Source organism: Amaranthus tricolor, chromosome 5 (assembly GCF_026212465.1).
Source record: "Amaranthus tricolor cultivar Red isolate AtriRed21 chromosome 5, ASM2621246v1, whole genome shotgun sequence".
Classification (NCBI taxonomy): Eukaryota; Viridiplantae; Streptophyta; class Magnoliopsida; order Caryophyllales; family Amaranthaceae; genus Amaranthus; species Amaranthus tricolor.
The window spans coordinates 30,643,186-30,666,024 of NC_080051.1; the positions used below are offsets into that span (position 1 = coordinate 30,643,186).

The 22,839-nt window shown below is 30.4% G+C and overlaps 2 protein-coding genes and 1 pseudogene across 4 annotated transcripts; all 3 read right to left on the reverse strand.

The window, feature by feature from the left end:
• Positions 1-3: 3 nt before the first annotated feature.
• On the reverse strand, positions 4-727 carry LOC130813660 (protein trichome birefringence-like 8; annotated as a pseudogene).
• A 7,234-nt stretch (positions 728-7,961) lies between these two features.
• On the reverse strand, positions 7,962-11,925 carry LOC130814118 (protein MAIN-LIKE 1-like). The gene is made up of 3 exons (XM_057680138.1): positions 10,415-11,925; positions 8,578-9,951; positions 7,962-8,490 (listed from the first exon to the last, which is right to left on the reverse strand). The coding sequence occupies exons 2-3, from the start codon at positions 9,946-9,948 to the stop codon at positions 8,098-8,100; spliced, it is 1,764 nt and encodes a 587-aa protein (XP_057536121.1). The 5' UTR covers positions 9,949-9,951; positions 10,415-11,925; the 3' UTR covers positions 7,962-8,097.
• Positions 11,926-12,156: 231 nt separating this feature from the next.
• On the reverse strand, positions 12,157-21,614 carry LOC130814119 (B3 domain-containing protein At2g36080-like). 3 transcript variants are annotated; one of them, XM_057680141.1, is made up of 3 exons: positions 20,681-21,614; positions 18,905-19,170; positions 12,157-12,795 (listed from the first exon to the last, which is right to left on the reverse strand). In XM_057680141.1, exons 1-3 carry the CDS (start codon positions 21,411-21,413, stop codon positions 12,790-12,792), a joined length of 1,005 nt encoding a protein of 334 aa, XP_057536124.1. In that variant the 5' UTR covers positions 21,414-21,614; the 3' UTR covers positions 12,157-12,789. The 3 variants fall into 3 exon arrangements, with proteins under 3 accessions (XP_057536124.1, XP_057536123.1, XP_057536122.1); XM_057680140.1 differs by having other exon boundaries at positions 12,186-12,786; positions 18,905-19,164; XM_057680139.1 differs by having other exon boundaries at positions 12,191-12,786.
• Positions 21,615-22,839: the final 1,225 nt, after the last annotated feature.

A 22,839-nucleotide genomic window follows, 5' to 3' on the forward strand; every position in this document is an offset into this window, starting at 1 on the left:
AAGTTTTACTGTCATCATAGATATGAGAATGCAGATGAGAACAATAGTTTAGGGGCTTACGAGTCGATAGTTTTAGCGTGATTCCACCAGTGACCAACGCTGAAGACGTAGACATCAGCTCTGGGCCATTTCCGAGACCACCAATGGAGTTCATCAACCTTGATAACTCGGCGAACTTGTCCAGGCGACTTAGGAGGAGGACGAGCAATACCAACGAGGAAAGGAAGACGATAATACTCAACGCTAACGTTGAACTCTTGAAAAAGGATGGAAAGTAAGTTTTATGCTTGCTTATTGGAACTCCATATACTTCATAAATTGAAGATTGGTTTGAGACTCCTTTTGATAGCATGCATAGCAATGACTCCCATTGCCATTGGTTTCTCCCAATTGAATCCCCTGCAAATATAATCCTTCCATTTCTGCTTCTCCCCAGGAAATCACTTGCATTAAATCTGAACCCCAATGGAAACGCTAATATCATCAGCAATATTATTTTTAAGAACCTCTGATATAACTGGTAACCTTAATTTTCATCCACTAAATCAAATAGAATCGTTAACAATGAAAAAAAAAAAAAAAAGAGAATACCTAGAAATATGACAACCATGAGGTTGCCATCGCCAATGTCGAAAGCTTTGATTAGCACGTCCATTCTGATGGCACCTAAAACCAGGATCCAGAAACTGACAGTTCTCATTGTATCCATGAATAGGGCAGTTTTCATTCCCTACCTATTCTCCATTGGAGTAATCACAACCTTGTTTTCCATGATCATGATTTTGTTTTTGATGATGAGAAGGAAAGTAAAGATGATGATATTGGAGATGATCAAAAGGGTTTAAAATAGTTGGGATGGTGATGATCATGCCAATTGAAAAGATGAGAATGAACATACATGCATGGTTTCTAATGGTGATATGTATTGTTAAAGTATAGTGGGTGCTCATTGATCTCTTCGTTTCAGTATGGAGATCCATATAGAAATTAAAGGAGGAAATTATATAAGTTTAACACTTTCTCAAGAGTTTTTGTTGGTTAGATCATTGGTTATTATTTTTTTTTTCTTGTTTAAGGAATTTTAATTAGGTCAAATTATTATTAATATTAATTGGAAACAAAAGCTCTTAAAAATGTAATTTATAAAAGCTATATTTAATTAATAATGTCTTTTTTACTTTCTAAAGACGAAAGTAAAATAACTTATAATATGTGTTATTTTAATCAAAAGAAATTATTTTGAGTCATGAGTTACAAAGAAAGGTTTCATAGATTTTTTTTGGTAGCTTTTTATTTCTTCTTTTATGTGAGTTTTAATTAGGTAAATTTTTATATATTTTTATATAATAGTGCAAATACAATATGAAAAAATTGAAATAAAAGTTTAAATTAGATTTTAAATTTTTTTTATGAATAAAATTGTTTTATGACTTTTATCCCTTCAGCTTTACTTATATTTTATTGTCAAGAACATGTGAAATAAAATTTGCAAAAAGTTTATGTTGAGAATTATGATTGTACAGGTTACGGCTGAAGGATCATTACATGAAGACACGGTCCAGCTTGCTACTATAAGAAGACAACAACATCAACTGGTAGTGGCATACAAGTCTTCCACCTCCGCTATGCAGTAGCTTGCAAGATCAGGAGTCTCAAGCATCATGAACATATATTACAACATAACCCACCATGTAAATTGTGTATACAAAGCATTTTTTCTACTAAATTACTGGTATTATTTCATGTCCCTAAAAGGCCCACAACCTGTTTGTTAAAATGCTTGTCAGAGTGCATAATCTTAAACTACTAGAACAATATATATGTCACTATAATTTGGGGTTACAAGTCTCAAGTCTCAAATAATACATCTGAGTTGACCAAAGTTATGAAATTGACATAGATTATCCATGCAAATCAAATTTTAATATAAGACAAAAAGTCTTTTAAATTATTATTTTAAAAGTATATAACAAAATATATAATTCGTATCTTTTATAACGATTTGAATCAGATACCTTATTAATTTTACTACTTTTTACTTAATATTATAATATGTGATTATCATTTATGTAATTATATTTATTAAAAACTAAAAAATCAATTAAATACAATAGCACGTGGCGCCTCTAGATATGGGTTCACCGCGGGTTTTGATCTCTTTGGGCCTCAAGATAATAATGTTAATACTTACTCCGTTCGTTTTAGTTGCTACATTTGCATGCGCACGGGTATTAAGAAAAGTGATTGACCTACACTGTAGCTAATTGTTTACTTTATAGAGTATAATATTTTATTATTGTTAATTGAAAAAGAAAAAGAAAAAATAAATTGTTAGGTTACTTTATAAAGTATAATATAGTATTTTATCATAGAGTATAGAGTATAGAGTAGGATAAAAATAAGGTAGGTAGAACTTTAAATGATTGTTTTATTACTAAAAACGAAAATGTAGCAAGTAATATAAAATTGCCAAAAATAAAAAATATAGCGAATATTATGAAACGGAGGAAGTATGATTAGTGTTGTTCAAGGTACTATTTACTCACATGAAAAATAGAGGAAGTATGTAAAACACTCTATATTCAAAGCATATATTTTATCTTTGCTTTTAACATCTACATCACTCGTCTATTTTTCATAGATTTGTGTCCCATTTATTAGATGTGAAATTTGTTTAAAACAGAAAAAGTACATACTAATTATATTAAATTATTTGTTTACCTTGACTAAACTATGCTATCTTTGACTCACTTTACTTTTGATTGACAACCAAGTCATAACCCATCATTTTTCTCTTTGAATAAATTTTTTGGTACCAGGAGAAATCCTACAACTATAATAAATATTTAGTTATTTAGTAAGATTTGGGTGAAATGAAAACGTCTTTTAACTATTAGGCTAACTCAAAATTTTCGAGAGCATCAAATAATTTATAACTTTATTATAATAGGTAGTCTTCGTGATTCTAAGCATATTAAAAAATAATATAGAAATAGCTCGACTTAGTTTTTGTTTGTCAAAATCCATCAATAATCAGCTAAATTGATAAGTTATATACTTCTATAAAAACATGGCTTAGACCAATTTTTGACCTACATTTTTATTTTCTAATATTCAAATGATGTAATTTTATAATTTTTAAAACACGAATTGCCTAATTTCCTCGCATTAAAAGAATTATGATCCTATTTAACAAAAGTAGTTAGGAGAGTTACTTTTTAGTAGCGGCAGTAACAGTAAGGTGTCTGAGTAGCTATTAGTGGCGAACTTAATTAGTTATCAAAATGGTAATTTAGCTTTTTAAATTATTAAATATGTAGCGTTAAACAACTATTTTTGCTTATTTGCACAATGATATTTAAACGCTAGTTTTATATTTTTTTGCCCGTTTATTTTACACTTGCATTAAATTTAGTGGAAAAGAAAATTTGATTGAAAAAGAGATAAAAAATAAGTAAAGGATATGAATAAATAGTTAAAATAGAGAGAGTATAAATTGTAGATGAAATTAAAAGATAAAAAATAAAATCATTGTTAAAAAAAAGAATATAAATTAAAATGAAAAGTGGCACAAAATGAACGGGACAGAGATGGTAGTGAGTAGTGACTACTTTCTCCGTTGCATTATACTTATTACATTTGACTTTTTACGCAATCTAATTTGTTATTTTGTTGATTTATATGTTGAATTATACACATTTAAAAATTTCAAAAAGTTAATATAATGAAAATATGCGATTAAACGATTCAAACAAGATCCCACTTAACTTTGTTTTTACATACATATTAGCCGACAATATATAAATTGAAGCTTGACCGATAAATAGTACCCATAACAAGTATTTGAGAACGGAGGAAGTATATAGTTGAAACCCAGATGAAGAATGCTGTTTTGTTTAATACTGATGATGAAAGTTGAAGACCCAGAAACATTAGATGAAATATGTTGTCTGTTACTACTCCTATGTACTGTCAAATTAAATCCCTGAAACAGCAGTTTCCCAAAAAAAACAGAAACATCAGTTTGTTTTACCCAAAACTCAATTCAGTGCAAGTAGTCTAAGGTTGACAGAGTAGTTTCCTGAAAAGAGTATATTTTCCCTCTTTTTTTTCATAGTTTGTGGGAGGGGCAAAATATGTGTCATATAATTAAACATATCATACAGAAGATAGTACTTAGTACTTCTACAAAGGTTTTAAACCTTTATTTCAGCTAACTTCAGATTTTGCTTTCTGTACATGAATCTTTGTTTGGTTATCATAGTATAAATATAACTGTTCACTTTTTCTATAAATATAAAATATAATATTATTACTCCTAACTTGCACGAGCACTACTACTAGTAGGACTATTCTCTTTATCTCATTAAATTTGCATTATTTTTATTTTTAGATAATTATTTATTATTTTCTTTTAATCTAATCCATACATTTTAACGTTTTTTTAATTACTACTTTTTTAAAAACACCCATCTTTCACTTTGATGCAAATCAAAGAAAACGGAGGGAGTACTAGACGTATTAGGACCCTCTCAATTACTTTTTTCTATTACCTATGCTAAGATTTTGACACTTATTTTAGAAAAAAACATAAAATCTTAAAATTCTCCTATTTTTCTTTATCTAGGAATTCTAGCCATTAAATTAAGTAATTGACTTGCCAATTGCCATTACATTTTAGATAATAAAGAGGATGTTAACTGGTACTATGTTACTCTTTAGAGAATTCCTGCAGGTTTCAGGTAAAAATAAAGTTTCTGTGCATGCTGGCAGTACAAACTACTGTAGACTCCAGTATAGTCTTAGTTTAAGTCTGAGTTTTGATACTCTACTTCTTCATTTTATTGATGTGAGAAAATCTCGCAAGAATTTGGTTTACGGTATTTTGGTATACATCAATTTTAATAGGTATCAAAATAATAATTAACTTTACTTGATAAGTACCCTTTTTGAAAAACAATATTCTCTTTATTATCAAATGCTTTTTTCATTTATTTTTTTTGCAACTTTAAAATTAAATAGTTTTAATTGTGAATTTTTAAAATTCTAAAAAGTTGAAATTTAAAAAGTATATATTAAGACGAATCTAACAAGATCTCACATGAATATGTTTTTTCTTATAGATCGATGAGAAATTATAGTTAAAATTTGACATTAAAATTTATAATTTTATTTAAGAAAAACATGAAAAGAGAGATAAAGAATACTTATTAAAAGTATTACTCCCTCTGATCTTATGAATTAGTCCCATTTGCTTGGGCACGGATATTAAGGATTGTGTGGGGTCCATTAAAAAGGGTAAATAGTAAAAGGTAAGTAGTGAAGGATAAGTAGTGAAGGGTAGTTGGGTAAGTAAGGTATATGGGGGTATATTCGTAATTACTTGTGTAAACTAAGGGTATTTAAGTAAAAAAGGATTGCCAAAAATAGAAATGGGACTAATTCAAAGGTTTTGCCAAATAAGAAAATAGGACTAATTCATAAGATCGGAGGGAGTATTAAGTTGTGGATCCTAAAACAGTGTAAAACAAATCTTTTCTTACCTTTCAAAGTGAGGGATGAATAGTTAGTCTATTATCCTTTCAAGTCTATAATGAATGCAGTCTTGTCATATCATCCTGAGATTCCTATTCAACAAAATAAACAGTAACTCAGATTCTGTTACTGATGCCTGTGTAAGACACTTTTTTTTCAACTCTTCAACTACACTACACTACACTTCCCATGAATTTCCTTCACTCGTTCGTACTAGCTCCTTCTTTTACTCGTCCCGTACCATCAAATTTACTTGAAGCTGTTAAATTATTCTTACTTTTTAATACTCATAAAATATCAATGGGTGAATAATATAATGAAAAAGTAAATGGTAAAAAGGTACATTAAACCAAAATAAATAGAAAAAAATGGTAAAGGGGTCTATTAAATGAATAAGTGGGGGATATTGGTAGATATGATGAAAAATTAACTTAAATGTGTAGATGAGATAAAAATAAATAGTGTGAGGTAATAACCAAAGGTAAAAATATAAAAAATTTAAGAACAGATTAAAAAAAATAAGACAAGTTAATAGACAAACAAAGTATATTTTAAAGGGAAGAAAAAGAAATGTCTGAACCATAAATGAAGTAAAAAAAATAAGTAAAATGTGTCAATAAAATAAAAAATAAGTAATTATAGATGGACGTAATCGTTGATGACAATTTTGAACAAATGAGTCATTTGTTTTACTCTATTCATGCTTAGTGCTGCTTGGGACAATGCATATAATGGAAATACAATCTTTCACAGGGATAATAAGAGGAATTGGCCAATTTGACACATTTTGTGAGGCTATCATCTTGAGTATGTAGTCCAAGATATTTAGCTAACTTATCACATACACTCCTATTTTGAGTGGTGAGTACTGCCCCCACAAACTTGCAAGAAATTACTAACCCGTTTAGTATTTAATTTGGCTAATCAAGTTTAAGTGTCCATCTCAAATCATAGCGAGTGACAATCAAAGTAAAATATCGTGACAATTTATGCAGTTCTGGTATGATTTAAAATTGAATTAATGCAAGTAAAATCGCCAATCTAGTGATGTGTTGAACTACTTGACTGATGTGTAATATAAAGACATGCCACAATACGTGTCTTATGATCAAAGTATTTAAGCCTCACCAACACAGATTTGAATAGGGAATTATTATTTGTCGCCACCTTTTTCATTTTATCGCCACCCCCTCTTCTAACAAAATTACCATATTACCCCTAGATTAAAAAAAATTACAAAAATGCCACTTAAGTTAAAAAATGTTTAAGAAATGTAAATGGCACTTAATAACATTGTTATCGCTTAATAACATTATTATCGGAATTATATATATATTGAATTTTCAGAGGCTTTATGGTAGTATATTCGAATTCAAACACGATACCTTCTCTCTAAAAACAATACGTAAAGTTAAACAAGCTAGAACTCTAGATCGAACATCAATGGCATACCAAGACGTGCATGATAACGATCCGGTAAGTAATTAATCGGTTCGATTTTTGCAAAAAAAAAAAAAAAAAAATAGGAACGTAGTCGCACAAACCAGTCGCACAAAACGTGCGACTGGGAGTCGCACGTTTTGTGCGACTGGCTCGTGCGACTGCTACATAATTTTTTTATTTTTTTTTTTGTATTTGAATAAAAAAAAAAATAAATAGAAGTCGCACAAAACGATTTGTGCGACTTCTATTTATTTTTTTTTTTTTAACTTCGAATTATAAAATTTATTTTGTTTAATTAAATTATTTTATTTTAATCTATTGTTGTGCTATAATAATGGTATTTTATTATAATTATTTTGTAGAAATAATTATTTTTTAAGTTATTATTATTTTGATATATTATGATAATGTTATTATAATTATTATTTGCAGGACTTTGAAAATTTAGGAGATAATATAGATTATTCTGATAGATTTGTTACCGATAGAGAATTTGATTCTGTAGATGATTTACATACTTGGGCTAATGAGATAGCACTAACAATTGGATTTCAATTTACACGTGCTTCATATAAAAAAAAAGAAGGGCGTTCTAGAGTGAGTCTGTACTTAAGATGTCACCGTTACGATAAAAGAAGTGTTGATTTGCATAACTTAGACAATGCTCCCCGACCAGGTTCCAAAAGTAGGGGTTGTGGGTGTAAATTTATGATTTTAGGAACTAGTCGTAACCCAAAGGAAAGACCTTGGACGGTTAGAGTGTTTCCTGGTGAAAAAGGAATACATAACCATCCGTTCTTCATGTACATAGATGGTCAAATAAGAGTAAATAGGATGACTGTGGATATCAGGCAGCACATACGAGATCTAAGTGCAACTGGCATGCAACCAGCATTTATAATGTCTTCAATTAGAAGAAATTTTCCTCGTTTTTATGCTAGTATGAATCAAATTTACAATGAGAGACAGTCAATGAGGAGAGAAGAGATGTATGGTAGGACTCCTCTTCAACACTGTCTGTATATGGCCACGGAGCATAATTATGTAGTTTGGAGGGACTTGGATAGTGAGGATCAGTTGACTAGATTATTGATTGCGAATCCAACTTCTATCCAGATGCTACGTTCGTGGCCCCATGTTGTGTTGATAGACACAACAGTGGGAAGACACTCTAAACCAGTCCACGTAATCCGGGGCAGCCTCTGATGGAACCGATGCGCGACGCTGTGCCTGCTCCACTACGCAGGCACAGTAAGGGAACCTACTCCACATCTCCGTAAACACACAGGAAGAAGCGAATGTAACTGAGTAGGAGCCCTGTGCTGGTCGCAGAGCTTGGGTAGGTCTCAGCGGAGCCGGGGGAATCTCCTGTGCAAAACCGAGCTGCCTCACTGTCCTCTCAGGCAAATAGACCTCCACGATATCGAAACAGGTGATACCACCGATATACGAGGTACGTGGGTGCTCGTTCAATAAAGACCTATCATAAGTCAAGTACGGAGTCCACTCCACCTGCTCACAATGAATATAATACATAATCAACATAACATCTCTGCCCTTGACAAGTTAAACAATTAAGTTTGAAGTCATGTACAAAACCTGTGCCTCTGTCATGGCATCCAGTATGCTCCTACAGTCTATCAGTCTGCTCAGCTCGCGGATTGGCTTCGGCGGGGACCACATCTCTGCCCTTGTCTTGTTCGGCATGTCAGCTTGACGCGGATGGGGGCGGAAGGCTGGGAAGTACTCGTAAATCCATGTCTGCAACAGTGTCAGGCAACCAGCAATAGTCTTGCACCCAGTCCTTGTCGCCATACCCAGTTGGCGATACATGTGAGCAAGCGTCACTGCACCCCAAGCAATATCAGCCTCATCAGCGGTAACAGTAACAACAGGGTGAGGACGCATCCCGACTCTAGTCTTATCCACGAGCAACGTGGAACCTACTATAGCCATGTAGTAGGCGGTACGTTGAGTATCCATAGACTGAGAACGGTGGCATAGCTGCAACAGTGCACCAACATTAATGCTGCCGCTTGTGAAGTGCCCCTTCGCACGCAGCTCCGACAATGGCATACCAAAAAGGCCGGCCAGGCCAAGCTGCCATTCATTATCAGACGGTTGCACGGGAAGTGAACCGTCAATGCCAATTCCCAAGATGCGTTGCACGTCGTGCAACATTATGGTCATCTCCCCCCACGGCATGTGGAAGGTGTTGGTGTCAGGCTGCCACCTTTCCACAAATGCCGTAATGAGAGCACTGTCGATGTGCTGGTGCATTATATACGGCAGCCGACCAAGGGGAGTACCAAGTAACACTCTGTACAATTCATCAGACATGTCCTGAAGTCTAATGATTGAATCCAACGTTTTCTTCCGAGCACGACATTCCAAAATCGGAGGGGTGCGCTCCGATCCTTCAAATATAGCCTTTGCTACGTGCCCACCGTAGCTGGGTATTAAAGTAGTATCAACAGGGCCCCCGGGCTGGGCTGATGTGATTAACCAGTCCGTGTCCGCGGACTGCGATCGCCTCCTCCCCCGTGGAGCCGCATCCTCAGCCTGGCTTACTCCTACCTGATCAGAAGTGCCACTCGAGCCCTGCCCTCTACTCTTGAACTTAACAGCATGGCCTCTTACGATCGTCCAATCAATAGGATGACATGCAGACTCATCCTGACCAAGAGACTCTTCCCGACTAAGAGACTCGTCGTAATCAGTATCATCGTCACCTGAGCCGACCGTATGACTATGTAGGCTACTTTGGCGCTCAAAGCGACTACGCACTTGCTCTAGGGTACTTGAACGTTGGGCCTGACTATGTATGGCCGCTTGTTCTTGCCTTGCTCGCCTTGCAGATCCCGTAACCCCCCTCTCATGGGGATCACCTCTCAGTAAAGTAGGCCTAGATCTATTGCCGCTTAATAAACCTCTAAAAAACCCTTTTCCTTTACCTTGATTTCCAGCCATTTACTAGAATTTTCATAATTTAAATTAAGACAACATTTTAAATTACTTAAAATCAAATAAATTAAAAACAAGCAACACGTAAAATATTTCACATTTACAAATAATTAAACAATTATTATATTCATAAATATTTAAACAACTCAAATTTAATAAATTAATTACACTAAACAAATTCATTACAATAAAAAAAAAAAAAATTTTAAACCGGTTCGTGCGACCGGTTTTAATTTTTTTTTTTTTCTTTTTCGAATACGTAAATCAATAACTACTTCTTACAACAACATTATCATAATACATATTATTACAACATTTACTAAATAACATTAACTAACAACAAACTCTTTCAAAAATTTAAAAAAAAAAAAAAAAAAAAAATTTGGTTTCGGCCCAGTCGCACAAAACGTGCGACTGGGCCGAATCCAAAATTTTTTTTTTTTTTCCTTCGATTGATTTAAAAAAAACTTACCTCGAATTTTTGTTGACGATTTCGATTCCAAAGTTTTAGCTCCGCTTAATTTTATGTGAAGAATTTGATTTTATGGAAGTGATGAAAGTGTTATTGAGTGGATTTGAAGTGTTTTTATATAAGTTATAAGCTTAGTGGCATTTTCGTAAATTTTTAAATTTCAGGGGTAAAGTCGTAATTTTATTCAAGGGGGGTGGCGATAAAATGAAATTGGTGGCGACAAATAAGAAATGGGTTTGAATATAGTGTCAAGTATACAAGGTTTGCTACAATACTATTAGAAAACAACATACCATATCTCCTGAAATGAGGAGTTACAACTTAAATGAGCAAAAACTGTACCATATTACTATAAACCAATGCTACTATATAGATTAGAATAGTGACATCTCATAATGGACCATTATATGAAGACCGAAGAGCTAAAATGCATATGCTAAGTCATCCAACTAGACATTAGTGCGAGAAAAGGGACTTATATTGGTCAGATTGAAAGTAAAATCATATGTGTTGATTTAATCATGTTAAAAGAATAACCAAAAATGCACCAATTAAAAAAGTAGATTTTAAAATTGTTCGAAACTTAAAAAAGAGAAATATAGGACAAAAGTAACATGAACAACATGAGTAAATAACGACCAAATTAGGTTAACTCAAAATTGCTTTGACAAGTCAAGATTCGTATTAATATTAAGTTAGTGATGAAATTCATAATTGAGACAATATAAATTAATAATCTTAGAGCAGGGCAAATAAAAATGCAATTAAGAAAAAAAAAAAAAAAAAGGTTATTGATGACAGAAAATGGGGCCTGGTAATCACATGGCACAATGGTTGTTGAAGAGTAGTAGTAGTAGTAGTATTACGGTCGACAGTCCAATTGGTCAGAGATGAATACTAAAGTTGAGTCTTCTTAATCCTACTTCATGAGTCTTCTCAAGTCCTCAGGGTGTTCCTTATTTCATTTCTTGATTTTACAGCATTGGGAAATAATAATATGAGATGAAATGACACGACATTTTAATTGAAAATGACTATACTTTCTGCCTTTTCAATTTTATTCATAGGTTTTTAGATGATGATTATCCTAATGAACTTGCCCCCCTGCCCCCTACGGAAAGGATGTAGTAGTACATTACAACTTACAAGAGAGCATAGCTAGGCGGAGGAGTTTACATCAATGGTCTATAACGTTATGTTGAAACCGACAATGTTTTACGCTGATTATCTCTGACCTACTACTACTCCATAATACAAGAGCATAAATAGATGGAGAAGTTCGCATCAATGGTCTACATCGCTAATGTCAGATCTTTAATGGTCTATAAATTAAATTTAGTTGACTCGTGATATAAGATGTGAAAATGTTTTACACTGGTTATCTCTAACAGTATTTATTTTAACTTTGTGAACGACAATAAACATATGACCTAGTAATCTTAAACAGAACATTATAAATATCTTAAATTTGAACAATGAATTAAAGCTGGAGCGCCCAAACAATAATCCACTAACTTGAGAATTGCATTAAAAGGAACACTTGTGTGTATTGATAATAGTATTGTGGATGGAATGACCACAATAAATTTCAACAAATTATTGATCTAAGTTCACAAATTTATGTAAAAAAAAATAAAAAGCATAAATATTTTAGGCCTATTCTTAATAATTTTTATGAACATCTTAAAGTTTCAATATAATTTCATTTGTAAATTTAATAGAATAAAATTTTCAAAATAAATTAAACGATATAATTACTCATTTATTAATTTTGTTATTTCCATACATATTTATTTTGTTCCAATTAAATACTATCATAGTGATGACCCAAACAGGCACGTGGAGAAATGGGTATATTTATACTTATCAAAATTGCCATTTCTCCATCAAAAGTGGGGCCCGTTTTAGTCCCCATACATCTTCTCTTGTGCTGTTTATATCTCCTCCATTCCTTTGCCTTTGGGACTCTCTTTATCAGTACTACAAGAATTCTACAAGTTCATTATTAGAGGAATATGCCTCAATTTTAGGGCTGTCCTCCCGATTCTTCAATCTATGTTACTCACAGACTCGTTAAATTCAAAAAACAAAAATAAATAAAGATATACTACCCGACTATAAAAACAACTATTTTATAAAGACTAAAATTTCTTTGTTTTGATATATTTCAATTTTCATATTAGAATGTCGAGAATTTAACATAAATGGATAGTAACATTAGATTGTGGGAGTCCCAAAAAGACATACACCTCGTAGCTCTCATAAACCTCAAGTTGTTGTGCAAGTTGCTTCAAAAGAGTTGAAGGTCAAATCCTATCATCTTATCTTAACCGATTTCTTATTTGGTTGACATCTTGAGTGAAATTCATGTCCTGTTACAGCTACATGGTGCAAATTATCAGTATACAGTGCAAAAATAAATAAAAAATAAAAACCAAAAAAAAAAAAGATTGGAAATCATATAGAAAATTCAATTATAAATAGGAAAAAACAGAGTGAAGCATAACATTTTGTCTTACCAAAAGCAATGGCAAATCAAATCAAAAATCATATCAATGAGTCAATAAAATACCACTTGTATGAATATTCACCACTCTATAATTTTCAAAACTTAGGTGCCAAACAATTCTCATTGGTCCACAAAAGAAATTAGTGCCATTTTATTCTCATATTCCTGGAATCCTTCTTTACCTAATATAGAGGGACCTATATCTATCTATCTACAATTAATTTCCATACTTCTATTACAATATCCTTACTTCCATCAAAGGGTGTCACATTTTTTTAAACTAATTCAATAACTAATTTCCATACATATATTTTACATCAATTTTTTTTTTTTTTTTTTTTAAGATTTCGGATTAATATTGAATTGACCATAATTATTTGTATAAATATTGTTCTCTCAAGAAAAATGAGAGCTTATTTAATAGCTTTGAGTAAGGTTTCACAAAGCAAGCAATAACATAGTAGAGGGTGAAAATTAAATTAAACAAGACAAAGAATGAATAGAGACAAACAAAATAAAATTATAAAACAAGTATAGACATGCCCAAATGTAGCTAATGGACCACAATGAAGCAAGATGCTATCCTATAGCTAACTAGTGGTACAAAAGCCCAAATAAATTACTCATCTGTAAGTTTTTGTAATTATTTTTAATTTTTCAAATTAAATATTTAACATTGTAATTTTAGTCTCAAACTCTCAATGCAACAATATATATATATATATATATATATATATATATATATATATATATATATATATATATAAAGTATAATTTAAGTAAATTGATCACATTCTTCTAATCGTCTAAATGTATAAATTGTTTATTACTTTTCTTTATTCGAACTCTTTTTAAAAGAGAAATATTAAATCGATAATAATGCTAATTAAAAGTATATTTTAAGTAAAATTAGAAAATCAAAAAGAAATGTGTAATAAAAAGTAACCCCCAAAAGATAAGAGGGCAGCTAAATAAACTTATCTAAGTTGGTGGTCCATGACGATGGGGCTAATGTACAAAGAGACACATGATAATGTAACACCACATTGCTCATTGGTACGCGTGAATGCTAATATTGTCAACATTACTACCATGTATTTTGGAATTTCACATGCTAACAAACTACTGCTAACAATCAAACAAATATTAATTTATATTTTTCCCTAATAACAAGCCATATATTTTGTCATTATAATTAGGTTTGGCCCATCTTATTATAACTCACAACTTGATGCTATATAAAAATCACCTGGAATTTCATTCAATATAAATGTTGCACTAGAAAGATCCTATTTCGTCTTCTTCATATCATTCTAACCACTTATTTTTAATTGCTTGTCCTTTTCAATATCATTTTCTTTTTTATTATAAAATTTAATTATGATTTTTTAAAATTGATTTTGTAATTACCTCTTTTTTATATGCTTAATATTAATATAAGGATAAATATTCTAGTGCCCATATAATTGACTCTTTACATTTCGATTTGTAGTAGTATATACATATATTTATTATGTTTGGAATCTTATAGGAAATATTTTTAACATTATTGTGTTAAGTTTGGATATCAGTATTTAATAAATTTTCATAGTAACTTTAATGCTTACAAACATTATTTATTTAATCATTATAGTACATATAATTTACAGTCATATTTAATTTTACATACCCGTAAAATTCCAATGAAGAATCAACATCACGTCTATCCTCATACAACTAAAATTATAAAAAAAAACTAAAAAATAGTGTTTATTATTACATGTAAAGCCTTGACGCAATATTTATATTTATGAGTATAAAATAGATACTAATTTACTATATTAAATATCTCGTCTGCTTATTTAAATTTGCTATATCATAATTAGAAATCCCTTACATAAAACATTAGAATGAAAAAATTCAATGAGATAGATACGTGAAAAATCTTAAAAACACAACCATCCAAGACGGAAAGCCAAAATAAAAATTTGCAATCCCAAAAAACGACTGACTTCCATCCAATCCTAATCTTGTAATCTTGTACGTTGGACAATCCAATCCAATCCAATCCAATCTAACCCAACCCAACCCAACCCCAATAGTCTTGTAGAATAAGGGCAAATGCCCCACAAGAGTGACCACCAGCCTCCCTATATCCCCTTTGATTATGACTCCACCGTTTTATCACTCCACAGTATAGGATACTCTCACACGGCAAACATTTATTCATACTTTTTAGTCCATCAATAAATAAATAAATATAATTCTTTTAAAATTTGAAAAAAATGGAAGATAGGAAACGTAAGAGAGACAAAAATAGACCATGATAATCTTGTTAAATGCAACGTTCAACAAAATAGAATCAAATAATAAAGAAATAATAATACGTAAATAATTATTTTATATGTTTTCTTGATTTGTATAATTTTTTTTTAGTTTATTTTTTTTATTTTGGCTCATTTTATATTTGAAAGTTGACTTAAAGTCTTTTTTAAATCTCATTTACACAATTACTCTATCTTTTAATCATCAACCACATAGTTTAATCTTCATCTACTTTATTATTATTAAATAATCACTTTTTTTGAAAACACGCCGAATTTATAAAAGACGCAAATTTAATAAGAAGGAATAGTTGACCTTTTCTTAATAAAGTAAAAGAAATAGTAGGACTAAAAAGTCATGGTCTGTAGGTTTACAGATTATATGTTTTAGCGCAAGATGAAGTAATAGATGTTAAAAAAGTAATCTAAAAAATCAAGCTAATTGTAGAACAATTTAGATAATTTAATAATATCCAACATAAATTAATTAGAAAAGTTATAAAAATGTCTGAAAAAATTATATTGGGTTAGATACACTAACAATAGAGATGTATTAATATGTAAGTTATGTGACACTTGGGTATATGAGGGGAATAAGCCACAAAAAAATGGAGAAGGCTATCCCATGATATTATCTAATTAAAGTTTATGGGATACGAGACATAAATAAGACATAAGCTCATATAAAAATATAATTGAAAAGTGCACAAGTGTCCCACCAAAAATTATTATTATACAAATTATAATGTAATTGAATATTTATATTCAATAAATATAATATACTCCCTACTTTTTTTTATCTTTCACTTTGGATTTTTCACACATATTAAGAAAGATAGAATCTTTGGGTTGTAATAAATATTATTTTAATTAAATAGTAGTATAAATATAATATATACTCTCTATTTTTTTTTATCTTTCAATTTGGATTTTTCACACATATTAAGGAAGATAGAATCTTTGGGTTGTAATAAATATTATTTTAATTAAATAGTAATGTGAAGTAATAATTGTACTGGAAGTATGAGGTTGTAGTGGATATTATTTTAATTAAATAATAATGTGAAGTAATGATTGTATTGAAAGTATGAGAGAGAGAAAATAATTATAAATAAAAGAAAAATGGTACATTAAAAGAAAAGGGGGAATTTTAAGGGGTAAAAGTGAGACAAAAACTTTCTAAAAATAAAAAGTAATCTAAAGTGAAAGAACATTTGAAACTACCCATTATAATAATGTGGAAGAAAAAAGAACGGAGAGGGTAATATTTATTAAGGTTCTAACTATATCCCTACAACTTCTATAAATACATTAGTAGTATTCAAACTTGAAAGGTCATCCTTTCAGGAAACAAATAGTTAGTGGCAAAATTGTTCTTTTTTAACGTGAAACATAGCAGAAAGCTCACCGTCCTTGACTATACCACCTTACTTTTCTACTTCAATCCTTATCATAGGCTATAGCCTAAATAAAATTTGATCTTAAAATCTTATCAGAAAAACACAATAATCAATTCGTCTTGTATGAGATGGTTTCACAATGAGACGACTTCAAAACAAAAAGTCTATAAGCTTTCTATTATTACTTATTAAGCTATTTAACCCAAAAATAAAAAACGTCTCACGATGAGACCGCCTCATATAAAAATATGTGATTTTCTATATTTTCAAAGTCTTCCAAATGAATAACAAACTTGGGAGTATTATTATATTATTTGGTGTGTTAACTTAGACAATGACAAAACCTCGTGCTAATCATAGTAGTCCTAATCCATCACGTACTCTACTTTCATTACCACCACTTTTCCTCTTCTTTCATTCTTTTCTAGTCTATCCTTTTCAATCTTTGGAAGGCCACCTCCAAACATTCACTATAATCACTTTTGTCCATTTTCAAACAAAATTAAATAAAACATTTCGATTATATATAATATTACTAGTTGGACAAATTTAATTGTTCTGACTCAAAAATATCTTATTTCACATTTAAATCGTAAAAATTTCTCTTTTAAATAATGATATTAGGTTAATATATATATTATCGTACTTACTTAATTACTAAATTTAGTCATTTTACAATTTATAAATTAGAAGTATCCTAAATTCTACAAATCAATCATGATGACCTTACTAATCAATGATTAGAGGCCTTAATCATCCAACATATAACCACAAAACACGATTGAGATACAGGTACACATGGAGAAAACTACACTCTTAATCTGTACCCAACATGTGGAACGTACTAAAGTTAGCCAAGAAGACCTAACACCCATACAATAAATTAATTATATACCTTCCCTTGATTTTCAAATATCTAAACCCCTCATTATAAATTACTTTCTCGGTTTTAAAAACTGCAAAAAAATAAACGAGAAAAATAAAAAAAACAAATAAAACACTAATACAAAATAACATTTGTTATTTTTATACACTTAAATGATTCTCTTAAAAGATAGTAATTTCTGATCATTAGTAACTGATGTAGTTAAGAACAAAAATATTTAAAAAAATTTCTTGAATAGCGTTTGTTGAATCTAGGTACCCAAGTTTATACTCCCTCCTATTCAGCTGAACTGTCCCATTTGACTTTTCACACTTGCCGAGGCAACATTTTAACTCTTAATATCTCAAATTATGCTTAATTAAAAATTATAAAAAGTTGATATTAATAATCCTTGTATTGAGACAAATCAAACAAGATCCCATATGACTATGTTTTAACTTATAGATTAAGAGTAAAATACAAATTAAGAGTGATAAGTGAATAGTGCCAAAAAAAAAAGGGACAATTCAGCTGAATAGGAGGTAGTATTATTTTTGATTACTTCTGGACTATTAGCCTAACATTTTCTTTTAATATTATACATATATTTTTAACTATATTTTAATTTTCATAGTTCTTCCATTTTATTATACTTGCCACATTTGTCTTTTTATGCAATTCAGTGTATTATTTTGATCAATTATATATTGAAGTATACATATCTAAAAATTATAAAAAACATAATATTATGAAAGTATACAATTAGACGATTCAAACAAAATATCACTTGACTATATTTTTATTTGAACATTAGTCGTATAAAATATATATATATATATATATATATATATATATATATATATATATATAAGTTTAAACGAAAAACCGTTATGTAGCGTGTATTTTAAGATGGCCGTTACGTAGCGAGTATTTTAAGATGGAGGAAGTAACTCACACAATTCATTATTTATTCATTTATTGTTCGAACATAATAGTACGTACTATTACGTATTATTTTAGAAAAAGAAATGATTCACGTAATGTGAAGTTGAGGTACAGTGAATAGACAAAGTAGTTCTCCTGGTAGATCAGAGTCATGTCTTTGTTGATTCTAAGAACTAAATGCAGTGTATAATTTAGATTATTCTCTCGATTATCAAGAGATTATGAAGACAATGCAGAGATAATGATGACAGTAAGACAACATTAGTCTAAAGATATTCAATTAAATAACATAATCAAACTAATAATACATCCCCTATTGTACAGTACTATTATATACACAGACTACATTAAAATATACCAAATTGATTTGTCTCATTAAGGGGAGCAAATAAATAGGGATTTGTATGCGAAGATTCCAGATTAATTAACAATTAAGTCTACTAATCTTAATTAGAAAAATAAACGTACCATGTGAGAGGCGTAATGGTGGTGATTAGGAGGATAACCCACGTAGTCAAAGTAATTGTAGGCGGTGGGACTCAATCCTAAACCTGAAACTGAAACGCCCTGATTCTGACTTGATAAAGATGAGCCATTATCTGAAGTTTGGGGTTCCTCTTCTTCTATTTCTTCTTCTATTTCGCATTCCAAATTTACCCCAAATAATCTTACTCTTTTTGAATTTCCCCCTCCTGATTTCTTCCCTTTTTCTCCATGCTGCCTAACTTCTGTCCCTACATACATACATACAATACAATTGTCAACATTATCAAAACTATTACTATTATACATGAATTTAATTATATTTAAAATTAATATAATTAATGTATGTGGTCAGGAGAGGTTATAATCATATTCAAGATGTTCAACCGCGGAGAGTCTTAAAGCATTGAAGGCCTTAATATTAAATTACGTAATTTATACTCGGTGTTTAAAAAATAAAAAATTGTTAAAAAATATATAATAATTTCTAAAATTGCACGAGGCCCTGCAAAGAATTTTTCAAATCTTACTCCGCCCGCCCTTGTATATGGTCAATATTAATTATAATATAGTATATCAGTAAATTGTTCAAGCTCGAACTTACGTAGGTCATTATTCAAACAAACCAAATTATTTGATTAGAAAATTATAAATAATGCATTAATTTAAAGGATTTTGTACATAAGTAAGAATAATCGTTTTGCCAGCCCTATACTAATACTCTGAATTTTCCCTATCATATATAATTTGGAGATAAACTTCTTAATTCGTATAATAATAATTTCTGATTTAATTAATAAATAATTGGACTAAATAATGTTATTATGATAATGACTAAGCTAACTTTTAAACTTTTAATAATTGTATAATTGAATTTAATTATATTATTAATGCCATCCCACGTGCTTGTTTAAATTCTTCATTTCTCTACTAATTAGACGTCACCATCTACTAAAAGTCTCCAAGTCTACTAATAGTTGAATCTGCAATTAATTACAACAGCTAATAATATTAATTAAAAATAAATTATGAAATAAAAAATAAAGACCAAACATTTTAAATCAACAAACTAATTTTGGTACACTGATTATTAGTGATTATAGTCTTAGATTTTGACTCACATATACTCAATTCAGATGAAATATTAATTAATTGAAATTAGAATTAATTAATTTCCAATTAGTTGATTTTTTGGGCAGCTGCAAGATAACTAATCGTCATTCGTCAGAACATGTCAAGAAATTCTACTTATAAGTTTGAAAATAGATTGACACGTGAGTTGAACGCGCATGAGTAGGGCGTGCAAATAAGCACATTCCTCCTGATTAATTGGATAGTGTTTGTCACGCACTTCAAGAAGCGTCCCCGTACAATAATTTTCAATTTTTAAAAATGAAAATTATGATTTTCTTAAAAAGAAACAAAAATAAGCAAACAAGAAAACAAAAGAAGGCGAAACACCCAAGTTTATGATGAGTTGACAACAGCGAAACGATAAGTTTGTAGTTCGGTTCTTCTACTCTTCTGTTCTTCTATTTTCGTAATTTATTTACAAATAATTTTTTATCATTTTAAATATTCTATCTCGTGTCTAAAAGGTAATTTTTATCTCTCATTTTAAAAGGTTTAATGTTATCTCTCAATATCATGAACATACAAAACCCTCTTTGATTCAGCGCAAATGTTTTTCTAAATCCAAACGCACCTTAAAAAAAAAATCAAACATTTTCACTTTTATTAGTGAAATAATGATTAATTTACCTGCATGAAGAAAGGGAGAAATCTGGTGTTGCTGTGAAGCACCATTATACCCCTGAGAATGAACAACCCCGTAATTCTGAGTATTATTAAACTGAACCGGAGCAGTTTGAGTAGAAGCCGAACCGCGACGACGCCAACCAATAAAAAATCTGTCAGATTCAAAACGAGAACGTTCAAAGAAAACGACGTCACCGGCATCAAGTTTCTTCTCTTTAACGTAACGACTCCAACCTTTAGTCAACACATAACTTTGACTAGAATTCCAATACGAGTATCGAAACTTCCAGCACTTTCCAGACTCATCTTCAAACGCTAGTAAAACCCCACCACCAGCACCGGGATTATTCGACTTATCAACGACGGAAGAATCTCCGGCAAGAGGAAAGTATTTTTCAGCGTGCTGTTTGGGTATAACGAGTCGATTAAGTTTTCCGACATCGCTTGGAGTTAAGGGTTTTTCAAACATGTATTCATGGTCAATTGATGATGGGGAAGACGACGTCGTTTCAGATCGGTCAATGCCGCCATTGATTATCGAATGGGAAGTGTTATTATTGTTATTGTTGGTTGTGCTGTTGTCTGATTCAACGTCATCGTATCGGAAGGAAGAAGAGAGAGAAAGAGAAGAAGGGTTGTAGAAAAATGGGAGGGATTTTTGATGGTGGTGATGAGGGGGTTCCATTGTTGTGGGGGTGTACCAGAGAGTATCTGAATTTAGAGAGAGATGATTCATTGGGATTTGGGATTTGGGATGATTTGGGATAGAAATGAGAATAGGAGAAAAAAGGAAATGATATTGAGTGAGATAGAGAGAGAAGGAAAGAAGATTGAATGAAATATTTGGGGGTTGAAGTGAAGAGAATATAAGGGGGGGAGAAGGAGGAAGGTCGGGGAAAAGTTGGAAAGAGAGATATGATATGGTTGATATTTGTAATAGACTGATTAATATATTTGAGATATAATTAATGGGCTAAAATTTGAGGTGAATTCAAACAGATAACAAAGACTAACACTACATACAATTTCACACCTCTAAATCAATATTCAAATATAAATATGTCTTACAATACAAGTATGACGAAATTATTACCACATATTAAAATTATAAAATAAAGTAAATTATAAAATAAAGTAAATTGACATAGTAGATTAATTTCACGATTTTGCTTTGTAAGTCGTTATTGTCACTCTTATATACGTCCAGTCGGAGCATTTATAATTCAATATGGATTATATGTTTTTGTTTGTAAAAATTTATATTTAGAAGATTCAATCGGTTTGTGAGTCAACATCTTTTATTTAAGTATTTTTATTGTCCATATATGAAATTTATAAATTTAAATTAATATTTTAATGCGTATGATTTTGAAATAGATTAAATATTCGGCTAGATCAGGGAGGGTGGTTAGTCGAAATGAATGATCCAATACCCAAAAAAATACAAATAATAAATAAATATTTAGTCAGTTATTTGGATATATAAATTAAAAATTAAAGTCGTGTTTAGTTCACTTGATTTTTACTATTTTAATTGGTTTTTGCTAATTGAATTAGATTTTTACTAACTGAAATTGATCTTATATAATTTAAAAACTAAAATGTGTGATTAATACTGACTATCAGTTATGATAACTGATTTTTACTGATTGTACTTGATTTGTGCCAATCAAAAATAATTTTTTAAAACTATTAACTTTTTAATAAGATGAACAAAAGACGGCCTAACTATAAAAATACATGAATTTTCCCTGTGAATAGTGAGGTGTAATTGTTTAACATGTCTGCTCTTTCTTTTCATTTTTTCACTTTCTTTTCTATTTGGAGAAATAGATATAACTTTTTTGTTCCTTGGTAGTTTTCTAATGACACCAAAAGAAAATGAATACTTTCCTTAAACAAAGAAAATAAATACTAGTACTACTACGCATATTATATTTGTTAAAAAGAAAATGAATACTACTCCTAGTACTACTAATACCAACTAATTTATAGAGGTTTATTTTTATTGCAAAATCAAATTTTCCATTAAAAATGTCTTAAGTTTTGTTGAATTGAACTTATTCTCAATACTAATTTAAGATGAATTTGAAAGATTTGAGTCATTATTTATGTCAAGAATATATTAAAAAGGGTTGTTATAACTAAAAGCTAGTCTCTTG